Source organism: Corvus hawaiiensis, chromosome 7 (genome assembly GCF_020740725.1).
Source record: "Corvus hawaiiensis isolate bCorHaw1 chromosome 7, bCorHaw1.pri.cur, whole genome shotgun sequence".
NCBI classification, from domain to species: Eukaryota; Metazoa; Chordata; class Aves; order Passeriformes; family Corvidae; genus Corvus; species Corvus hawaiiensis.
The window spans coordinates 33,469,876-33,482,058 of record NC_063219.1 but is presented as its reverse complement, the minus strand read 5'-3'; the positions used below and the strand labels follow the sequence as shown (position 1 = coordinate 33,482,058).

Genomic DNA, 12,183 nt, shown 5'->3' with positions numbered 1-12,183 from the left:
AATTGACACACTATCATGAAGATGCTGATGAGACCTAGAATTTAAATAATGTCTCTCTTAATTCAGGAATAATTAACCTTGCAAAGCAAAGTGAACAAGAAGCAAGTTCTGTGACCTCTGCCTCATTAGAACACACCAAAGAGACTGTAGAAAATAGAAAAGCTCTTCCGGAGTGGACCCCCAAGAAAACTACTAAAACAAAGGTATAAGTTAAGAGGTGGCATCTCTTAAATGAGATGGGTATTGTGGCCAGTGTAGAGGTATCAGAAATGGCCAGTGTTTTTAATATGGTGAAAAGAGTAACTAGCAATCTAACAGCTACATTTACTTCCTTACCCTTCATTTGCTATCTCATTATTTACCAGTAATAATAATACAGCACCTAAAGGTTCTTTGTCCTCCTGCTTATAAACATGTTTTAATTAAAAATCCTCAAAGGCATTTTTAGAAAAGAAAAACACATTCTTCTCTTCTAGCAAGTTGATCTCATTTGTTGCTTTTAGTGAGGTTCAGATTCTTTTTTTCCCCAGGCCTAGGTTCCTTGTCTGTATGGCTGTGTAGTATGAGAGTTTGAGACATGTGCTATGGAAGTATTGTGAACAGGACAATACTCTTGTAACATGCTTCTGTGGGGTTTTGGGACTACAGCTGGCTTGCAATCTCTAATGCTGGGCATACCTGGCTGCATGCAGGTATCCTCAGCTCTGGTTCCCTCTCCACAAGTGTGTGATTCCTAACAAAGGGATGTCCTCCTGCATCAGTTAGAAACTGCAGCATGGATGGAAAGATGGGGAAATTAATATCCCTTTTAGAGAAACAGAATTAAAACCTCATTTGAGCCACTGATAGACAATTGGGATAGGGGTAGTAGGTTGTATTTCTACATGCTATTACCCGAGCAATAACAGGCTTAGCTTCCCCCTACCTGGTTTGTGGGGTTTATTGTACTGAGCTGCTGCTCCTGAATAGTTTGAGCCTTCAGGCTTTCCATGATTAGAAGCTGTCCAGAGCTGTCAGTGTTCCTCTTTATTCCCAGAAGAAAATCAATAATATTGCTTCCTGGAAAGAACTTGCAAAGGAATCAGCTGGGAACTAAAGGCTCTCCAGTACTGTAATATAAACACCAGGACAAGTGACATGAATTCAGGAAACAATTAGGATTTACTGGTGTAGAAATGGTGTATTGTCTACTGGCCATCCTAACTGTCTCTAGAATTGCTTGCAGCAAGCCATTTGTGGTGTGATAATTTTGCATGTTACAAATAGACTGTATTAAATATACTTAAGAACTTCTAAAATTGAACTTGGTGGATAAAATTATCTGAAAATGTTGGTAGAATCAAAAACAGTGTTACAGTGGGAAAAAATTTTGAAAAGTTAAAGTCAGGATTGTTTCTGCCAGACTGTCTCAGGGAACTTAGCAGGACAAGAATGTGTTATTTCCCCCATGTCAGACTGATGGTTACTTACTTGAAGGAGTTAGACTGGTAATGCAGATTTCCCAGTTGAACTAACCATTTATACTGCATGAAGAATATAAAATGTGCTACTCCTAATATTATCTTCTGCATTATTTTGATCTATTTGCATTATCTGACTTGCTGCCATACCCCTCTTTGTGCAGGACACAGCTCTAAGGGTGTGCACGTACTCAGCGAGCAGCACTGACAGTGAGCCAGAGCCAGAGTATGAAACCAGTTATTTCAGAACTGCAGAGGAGACTCTTGTGGAGCTAACAAAGAACAACAGACAAGGTAATTGAAAATTTGTTCATAAAGATGTATGTCCCTCATCCCCACACTGACTCAGCAGCAGATGGTGTCCTTCATTGAACTTTCTGTCTGGTTTTCACTTTCTAACCCCAAATCTTTCTTCAGTCTAATTTTCTATTAGCTTTTTATTACCTTTTGCTTTTTATTATGTGTATATGCTTTTCCCCCTCTTCCAAAGTTTTTCCTCAGAGGGGCTTAACTTGTACATTCTTAACTCTCTGCAGTGCAAATAAAAATAATTACATCATTACAAAATTGAAAGTTGACGATAAATATAGTTTTCTTTTTTTTTTCTTTTTAATTATACAGCCAGTTGAAATAATGCAGCCATCAAGGCCACAGTTTCCCAACCTCTGTATCAAGGTGATGTTGGTTATGGTGCCACAGTGAACTCTCTCTCATTTTCCTCTGTGTATATATTGCAGCTTTCAAGTACCAAAGATTTAGTGAGAATTGATGGCAATTCAGAATTTACTGAATTCCAGTAGATAAAAATACATTAAGTGACGTTCTTGAGATAATAGTTTTCTGTGTGTTTAATAAGCCAGAAAATTGCTGGCTCTTCTTGACCACCAGCCTGCTGTGCTTTGAGCCACCTTCCAGTGCAGATGTGTGCCCTGGGGGCAGCAAGGGGAGGGCAGCTCTGTCCTTGTCCTTGCAGCCCATGGATCCCTTCCTGCAGGCGGAAAATTCTGGTGAGTGCAAAGGCCAGTGCAAGGTCTTGGCACCACCCTGAGAGCTGATCCCCTGTGCAGCCCCAAGCCTGACCTGGCAGAGATCAGCACCTGCAGCATCATCACCGCAGTGACGATGGCAGGGAAAACACCATGGGTGGCTGGATGCTGTGCTCTTCAGTGTCTGCTGGGCATTGGGCTCTTACATTTGGCATTTTCAGAGCTAATCCATTGCTTGTTGTTCCATGGGAGAGAGCAGAATAGGAAGCTAGGGCCATTTATTTACATTACTGCTGCAGCTTTGTGGGTTTAATCTGTAGAAAATATTGCAAGTCATTTTAGTCAGCCCATAAACACTTCTTTTTACAGATTTTGCTTTTTACAAACCATATTTCAATGAAATAAATGGGATTTTTTAAAGAGGTAAATAAGCTTTTTTCTTTCTGTATTGATCACAATTTGCAAAAAAAAAAAAAAAAAGGATTTTTATCATGTGTTACCAGTTGCTTTAAATGGCAGCAGATTCCAAGTTTAATGATATCTAATGACTTGAGGTGACCATTTTACATAGAGATTCATTAATTTTGTGTATGTGCCTCACTTTTTAGCCAGTAAGAGAATAAAATACATAATTGTGATGGAGACAAATAGAAGATTATAACACAAAAAAAGTATTTCTGCTGTGGTCATTCCTCATAGTCAGGATTTCTGTTCTGTGCTCTCTAAATGCAGTTCTCACATCGTATTAACAACCATGCTTTATCCCATTCTGTGTTCAAAGGTCTCAGTGTCTTTATGCACACAAGTGATATAACCTCAAAACATCCACATGAGGCTGGGGAAGGGGCTCCAGCAAACCAATCCACAGAGAATATTTTTATATGAATAGATAATTACATTTATTAGCTGAGTCCCCGAACTCACTGGTTGCACAATTATAATGTTGTAGTGATTTTCGTTTTCCATTTATGAGCAGGGAACAGAAAGACTGAGTGCCCAATGCAAAGGCTATTAAAAGTCAATGATAAGACCTTTGTTAATTTAATGGGCTTAGCATGAGACTCCCAGTTCATTGCCCAATGTTACGAGAAGGTCAGTAGAGTAAGAGGGAATACGCCAAATATTCCAGATCCTTCTCTTCAGCCATGGAAGTGTTTTGATTTCAATCTCATAAATTGAGTTCTACCCTGATGTGATTCTGTTGAAGGCAGATACTCTCTTAAGGCTGTAGGTTAAAAGGCAGAGTTGAAGTTTGTGTAACAAGAAGTATGAGGAAAGGAGCTTAATGTTCACATAAACATCTCTGCCTCCTGTGTGCTTTCGTGGAGCCGCAGAAAATTCCTTTTTATTTTGTTCTTCTGAATGAGTTTTCAGCCTTGGACTTTGGAAACTGGGGCTTTATTCCTAATGTTGTTGTGCTACAGCAGGATCTAAAACAAGCCCCACTCTCTTAGTGGTGTAATACCTCGTGTATTTTTTATGCTGTTACATTCATTAACTAAAAATATAGTGAAAAGGAGAGAACTATCAAGTACAGTCAAACTGAAAGGCTAAAGGAACTTAGCACATCTGCCATGTAGGTCTGTTAAAGGAGAAGAACAAAACCTTACTGCAAATAATTAAGTAGGATGATTCCCCAAATTAACCATCTTGTCTATAATTTGAAAAGAAAGAAAATTAATTCTATATGTTTCTTACCATCTCCTCCAACCTGTATGTTAAGTATGAACAGTTCCCTGTATATGCATTGGAGAATTAGAAGCTTGTATTTTTAATGTTTCTATTGCATTGAAGTTCAGATATCTTAAAAAACACTTGAAATACATCTAAAATTGTAAAACTACATTAAAATCTATGTAGACTGCCATAATGATATTATTTGTTACATCTCTTGCAGCTGTGCAGGAAAAACAAAGTCATAGACGGTCGTTTTTGGGGAACCCAATGTCGATTTTGGATTTATACCAACACAGTCTCTATGGCCATTTTGGAGAAGATGGACCTGAACAATTAACACATTACAGTTTAATTGAGCAGCTGAGTGGAGCTTCCAGTAAAGACAGCAAGGGCAAGGAGAGCCCAAGTGTGAGTTACTGTAATTTTTATATTACTTCTCATTTTGTTCATTATTATTTTTGCTTGCTTTTTGGTTTTTTTCCTCAGTGTGTTGATTGATTACTAAAACCAGGCAGACTTGAAAAAAACAACAGGACCTGCAGAAGAGCAAAGATCTGAATATTTTTAGAACAGAATGTTACATTTGAATGCTCACCTGTCATAGAATTAGACTTCCAAAACTGACAAGTAGAGACAGGCTAGCACTTGTACTCCACCATTAGTGAGAAGCTGAAATTTAAAGCTAGCAAGTAAACACCAAATTTATCTTTTAAGGCTGTTCCTTCACATATAATTAGATAGTTTATATAGAACAACATGTATTAAATTACTTAAAACTCTGAAGAAGTATTCCTGAAAATTTAAATGAAATTACGCTATGGAAATCACCTATCTTATGATCTCTTTTGAAATATTGGTGTTGGCTCTGGAATTCCAGATTTGATGGTTTTAAACATTATTTTGATGAAGATCAGTCCTGATCTGATGGGTTGACCTTGATGCTAAACTGAAACAAATTTGTTTTCTCCTCATACTTCATGTGAATCCACTTTCTTTTCTGTCTCTGAAAGTATTGAACCTGACATCACACAGCCTCAGCAACCCTGAAGAGGACCTTTTCAACTTGTTGTTTTCCTCCTCTGTTCTCATGCCTTCTCCTCTCATCATCTCTCACTTCTTTCCCTCTCTCCTTTGATCTAACAAGCCAATTTGTTTGAAAGTAGAGACATCCAGTCATGATCCAGTGTAATCATTTTGCCTCCGTGTTCTGTCTGTTTCCCCAGATCTTCTTTTTAGACACAGCTCTTTTGTTTCTGTGTGTAGCAGTCAGCACATTTTGGGATTGTTACACTATAAACAAAGGTGGCAGCAGAAAATAAGGAATGAGCTGCTGGTTTGTAATGTACTGGTGTAGTGCATAAATGAAAAAGAATTTTTATCTCTTCCCAGACCCCAGTTTTCAGTTTCAGGAAATGACTGTGCCTTGTAACATCAGAGGTGATTAACTCTAACCAAAGTTAGAGTCTTGGAGCTTTCAGGAATCTGGGCCAAATATGCAGAAGGAATATGAAGAGCAAAATGGCAGTGGCCCTGTTTATTCCAACTCTGATGGCATCAAAGTCCTGCTTAACTGAATATTAAATTGACCACAAACTTCAAAAGAAAAATCCTGAAATATATTGCCTCATTTCCCAATCAACCCAATTTCATTAGTACCCGGAATAGGATTCAATTTTAATATTTGTGGGTCATATTAGAAGGAACAATTTTAAATAATCTGGCTTCATAGTTGGGAAAAAAAAAAAGGAAAGAAGGCAGCAGAAGGGTGTTAAAAAGGGTAAGTGCAGGAAAATAATTTGAGCATCCACTTAATTCCTCATCTTGAACATCCAGGCATTCATAGTTTAATTATGTGTAGGAGATGAATTATATATGTGTGCATATATATATATATATATATGTATATAAAAAAATACATAAAAATCAGTTCTGCCTTCTGAAGGCCAAGATCTTTTGCTATTAACAGAGAAATTAGATTTGGTTCCAGTCTAGAAAAGTGACTCAGAGTTGCATCTACTTTTAATTAATTCTTTTCATGTGTTCCTTGTGAATGACATCTCTGCAATGCGCCTGATCAGCCTCAAAACCTAAACAAAGCCCACTGAACTGGCCTTAGGATCCTGTAAAACTCCATCCTTAAACTAAAGGGCACCAGGTGTATCTCAGCCAGCACCAGCATTTTTCATGCATTATGCTGGGGAGCTCTTGAGCTTGCTTTTTAAGGATCTGAAATAGCTTTCCAAACAGCATTGCCTCTCTCTGCACAGCGAAGGCTCAATAAAGCACTAGAGATTTGCCTATTAGCATTAAACTTTTCAGAATGACAAATGAGAGGAAGTAACCATGAAAAGCAGGTTTCCCTGAACTCCTTGTTTGAACCAGCACAGCAGATTTTTCTGAGCTGTAGTTTGTCCAAGCTGCCTCGGTGCTGTTGCTGGCTAGCATGCTGCCCCGAGCACCGGGCAATCTCCTGCCTGCCCCAAAGGGGAGGACGGGGCCGATCACAGTGCAGGAGGGCAGGCGAAGCTCCTGGTGGGGTTTGCCTTGCCCACCCATGGCAAAGGAGGCAGGAAAGAAGCAGAGGAACTTCTTTGTGGGGGAGAGGGTTTATTGAAGAACACAGGAACACCACGGAGAAGCCAAGAAGATGGGAGCGACATGGGGTTTTATAGCCCTACAGAGTGGGCGTGGGGAACATGCGGTAACCAATAACACCTCAGTTAGGGGGTGCTACAAAGGTGGGGAGAAGGAATTGTGGCAAATGGGAGAAGGAGTAGGTGGGGAGGAGTAGCAAGGGCCAATCGACTACTGAGGAACATAGAACTCTCTGGAAAGACAACCAAACATGAGAAACAAGGGGAGAGGAGAAGCGGCCAATGGTAAGGCACAGATCTACATATTTTGCACAGCCTTTTGGGTGCTGCCTGTGACTTCAAGGCTTTTGGGCTGTGGAGGCATCAAACCAATGGACCTTTTGGTCCACTTGATCCGGCTGACTGTGGTGTTGGCCACGGTTCACTGCAACACCAACCCAAGAAGATCCACAGTCTGTTTAAATTAGAGCTGTGTGATCTGCGACATTACCCACAAAAAGAGGGAACACCAGAAGGGGAACGACTTACGGCCAACAAATCTTAAAAAAAAAAAAAGGATAAATTTTGAGGGGGGATTAATGCAGCTTTCATGCAGAATATTTGGCATTTTGAAAGAGGAAATCGTACAGGCTTTGAATTTAATTCCCAAGTGGTGTTCATCAAGCCTTTCAAAAAGCAAACAAAAGATGCGTGTCAGAAAAATGTTGTGATGGGCAAAATGAGTTTACAGTGCTTGTCTGGAGAGCAAGTGTGCTGTGACAGTCTCTGAGCCCAATTAAATTGGGCTGTGCAGCTCCAGGATGGCAGTGGTTCAGACTGGGGGCTCTAATGAGACAGTCAGGAAACTCTCTTAGCCCAGACCTATCATTTGATTGTCTCCTTCCCAACCAACGCATTCACCAGCATTACCTCCAAAGTTTATACATAGCAAGTTTCATCAGCAAAAAAGTACTATACAGGAGCTTCAGAGGAGAAACAACTGATGGGCAATTACTGTGATAAAGGAACACTGCAGGGACAGTTTGAGGACTCAAAAAGGGCTTTTAGACATTGAAAGGAAAAATACTTATTGTTACAGCCTTAAACAGCATCCTGGTTAAATTCTCTTAGCACTAAGACCAATTTTATGTTACTTTTATTTTGACCTGAAAAACATATTCTGAAATTATGTCATCCCTTGGCACACTGCAGAACCTTGGGCAAGGAAAGCAAATCACAATTTCAAAGAAAGGAATAAAATGCATTGAATCGTTAGCAGAAAACTTTCACTTAAATTAACAGCTTTGGTGTATTTTCCTCATGTAGGATTTTCACAACAAGAAACATTCATTTTTACATGTATCAAGTGAATTATTTTTATTTGAACAGTAACTTCTCTGATCTAATAAAATATATGCAGCACCTGATCCAAAGTCCAGTGCATCCAGCCCATGGGACACGCAATGTCAGTGAAACTTCACTGAGCCCTGCATTAAACAGCTGTTCCTGTTCCTTGCAGCAGACACTGGGAGTGCCCTGAGCCCTTTGCCAACGTCCTGATTGTTACCACGTTAATGCAATGAAAGAATTATTTCACATTTCATCAGTTAATTTACTGTTTAGACTTTAAAAGCTCAAGTGATTCTTTCCTTACAAGAATTCAGAAAACAAGATGAATTTCCCTTCCTCAGCCCTATTGTTTATTAACATATTTTATAATTGACCAGGAACCATTTGGAGAAGTAGCTGAGTTGGTCAAAGATTTTATTACTAAATCATCTTTATAGTGCTAAAGAGTTATTAAAAATGTTTACTTCTCTGTCATTAACCAACCATCACATATTCTACTCTGTCATACAGCCCTTCTTGCTCTCTTTTGTCCCTATTACTCAATTGGAGTCACCATCAAGGCTTACTTGTGTTTCAAAGCATGACTTGAGCACTTTAAAGAAAAGATCCCTTATGGAAGGGGTTGGAACCCATCAGAAGCTTCTACTTCCCTCTTGTTTTCCCCCAGTTGTGATGAGATACATAAGAAATCTGACATTTCTGGCACAGTTACCTTGCTGACTTCATGGGCCCTTGAACTGGGAGACTCATTTAATGAAAGAGTCTTCTCTGTGCAATGTGAAGTTATGGCTGCACCCATCATGGTGGAGTTTGTATGTGTGGAACAGATGATCCATGAATGAGATCAAATCCCTGTGTCTGGAAATTCAAGTAGGCATTACAGATCGCTGGCAAATACAGGCCAAGGAAAAATTAGACATTTTGCTGCTGTTTAGACTGCACTTACAAATAGGACTGACCTGGCGGCATTCCCAGATAAACTCAAGGATTTTACAGCTGAGTAAGCTGATTGGGAGTTAATGCTGTATGATTGACTTGTTGTGCTTGCAAGCCTCCTATTAGCAGAGGAGAGCACCCACAAAAGGACTAGAAACAAGACTAAGTCTGGTAATTGCACAACATTTGCCATCCTCAAGGATCTCTGAGCATTAAGATGATACTAGAGAGGGTGTTCCAGCCTGGCTGAATTACAGCATCACTTAGAGCAGCCCAGACACCTCTGCAGGCTACACTAAACAAGAGTGAGGGGAAAATAAAGAAAGGCCTGAGCTGCTGCTTCTTGCATCTCATCTCCTACAGAGGTCAGTAAGACTTGAGCTAGGGTATGAACTGGCAGCAGTACTTTGGGTACTTTGGGTACTTTGCACTGTTCACCTCTGTAGGCAGATCTTGGAGAGTGTTCCAGAAAAGTTTATGTGCCTGATTTGGGTTCTCTGAGACCCTTTCTGAAGGTGCCTTGTTCTCTCTGAAAGAGAGAAGCTCTTCGGTCTTAAATTAAGTCTCTCTCTAAAAAGATTCTCTGTATTTAAGTATCTGAACTAGTTCTGGGGAGATCATGTGCACTCTGCTTTCACAGAGAATTAATTATTTTCATATTATATCAAATAATCTTAGGGAGGGATTCTGCTTTTCATGTGTGGAAAAGCCTAAGATAATGATTTTGGTCCAATTAGCACTTGGGAAAAGCTGTATCCTAAGACTTTAAAGTGGAAAGAAGGAATTGCCCTGTGGAACTACTTTCTTCCTTTCCCCTGACCAGCAGCTTCCTTATCCTTAATACCAAACCTTCAATCCAAATTTAAAAACATGAACATTGCCCCAAACTTTTGTCTGTGGGGAACTACTAAAAATCAGCTGTTGCAGCTACCATCTGTATTTGGGAGAGTGAAACCACATTTCGGTGCGCTCTCCGGTGAGCACTAAATAATTACTTTGCTTCTACTTTCATAATAATAGGAGTACCTGCAGCTGGGGCAGCACTGGGTGATATTTGGCCAGTTGCTGGGCCAGCAAGATCTGTTTGGCTGTCTATAAATTGGTGACAGCAACACCTATGTCATGTTACAACCAGTAGAGAACAGCAAATGCTCCTGATGCTCTCAGTCTTAGCTTGTTTTGTACAGTGGGTGCGTTACTGCAAATAGAGAGTTTGAAGCAGCTCTTAGAAATTATTATACTAGAAAGTAACAGAAAGTAGAAGAGGTCCCCTGTCAATAAGAGAAAGCATCTAATGGGCTGGATCAAATGCAGAAATTAGGTGATAGTAGGTTTCAGTGCACTAATTGTATAATTCAGTTTACTGCATATCAAGCACAGAAACCTCACCTTCTCTTTGCTCTTTTTCTTGCCAGGCTTAAGAGAGAGGAAGATGATGAGGTAGGGAGTGAATCAGTTTTGTTTGCTTTCCTAGCCATGATGAACCTAGGATATTAAGGAAGAAACTGCCATTGTACAATCTGTAGATGGAGAATAAGCCTGCAGTCTCATTCACCCATCTCTGGCGTTTTAAGATCATTGCTTTTCTTTCAAGTAAGGACTGAATATAACAAATCATTGCATATGTTTAGGGAGGTGATCTAGTAATGTAAGCATTTGGTGATATTAATACTCAGCACCACCATGTGATCCCTGAGCGTGGCCTCGTGGGGATCTTTGAGCTGCACATTTCCATTTGTCAAAATTGCCTCAGTAGGATTTTCCTGCTGACAGGCTTGGGGCTGCAAGACTTCCTTTCTGTGTAATCAAAGGGGTTTGATCCTCAGGTGAGTGATGCAATACTTGTGCCATCAAAGCAGGGACTGTCTGAGTAATTGCCCAAGTTGATGTAAGACCCATGTCTGATATCAGGGGAATTCTATAGGAGTATTTGACAACATGACAAAAACCACAGGAGCATGGTCTGATAAGAAAACAGATTTGACCATACCACCCTTGGGAATAATACAGAATTTAACATATTTTTTCTAGCCTAAAGTCTGATTCAGCTCATGTGGGGAAACGCGAAATTAGAAATAGGCTAAGACATCTGCAGACATCAACAAATCACTTGTATCTGCATGTTTTTTCTCCTCCATAGGACAAGTTCACATTCTAAGATCTGCTTCCAAGCCTTATATTCCCAATGAGGTCTTTATTGTTTCTAATACCTTGCCATCAAAGTTGCCCCCAAAAAGTAAAGTGAAGAGACAGCAAAACAAGCAATTTGAAGCCTAGCTAGGCAGTCTTCTGGGACCAAAGTCTCACTTGACACACATCACTTAAGAGAAATGTTGTGTGGTGTGGAAGAACATCCTTACAGCCAGCCTGAGGAACTGGCTTGGCAACAGTAAAAAGCTGCAGTTATACAGAGACTCATTTCTCTCCCTGTGCCTTCTAGGTGAAACTGCTGAGGTTTCTTATGCTGCTGAGAGTTTCAGTAAAAAATTATGCAATGGAGAGTGCCTCAGCAAGGAGGATGATAGCATTCTCCATAACTTTCTTGACTTTTTAAAAGACAGAACAACATTTGGAACGCAATGTCCACCGGAGAAAACAACTTTTTAATGGTATGCAAGGGACGTTTTTAGGGAAAACATAACCCTAAAGAAAACCCGGAAGCTGTTATCTGCTGAAGCAGTTCTGCTTCTAGCATTAGTGGCCTCAATAGTTTCTGTACTGTGCCACCAAACCCCATTCTGACTAGCCCTCCATCTGGTATAAAGGCTATTTTATGTTTGGTTAGTGTATTTATGGGGATGGGTAGGTGGCGACATTTTAACTCAAATATCTTTTAGCACATAGTTTTAAGAGTATTTGGGTATCAGTGAGGGACAGAAAGTCTTTGGCATAGTAGAGCAGGCTGTGTGGCATTTAAAACACATGGTGTGCAAGGCTAGCAGGAGAATGGTTTGGATGTGAGTCTGAGAGAAGACATGGAGGAGGTGGAAAGCAGGAAAGCCAAGGACCTCAGGCGTGGCTGGGCATGTAGGTGCAGTTGCAGTGCCTCTGGCACAGTGTCACCGAGTGCTAAACGGCCCAGTCGCTCCCAGCACCGAGTGAACTGTGCCTGCATGGCTTGTCAAGTGCCACATGCAGATGTCTGGGCTTGTCTGATTTAAAGCAGCACACTAAGATGTCCTGCGGCCACAGCTGGAGCGT

General features: G+C 40.3%; 1 protein-coding gene across 10 annotated transcripts in view; it reads left to right on the top strand.

Moving 5' to 3' along the window:
• Positions 1–12,183, top strand: part of NCKAP5 (NCK associated protein 5) — a 379,214-nt gene that overhangs the window by 349,239 nt on the left and 17,792 nt on the right. For 8 of the 10 annotated variants that reach the window (XM_048309430.1, XM_048309431.1, XM_048309429.1 and 5 more), the window contains 3 exons: positions 67–203; positions 1,625–1,754; positions 4,344–4,531. In XM_048309430.1, the coding sequence (XP_048165387.1) occupies positions 67–203; positions 1,625–1,754; positions 4,344–4,531 (455 nt within the window). Of the gene's footprint in view, positions 1–66; positions 204–1,624; positions 1,755–4,343; positions 4,532–12,183 lie in introns of those variants that run through there. The other 2 variants (XM_048309438.1, XM_048309439.1) reach the window with 2 other exon arrangements.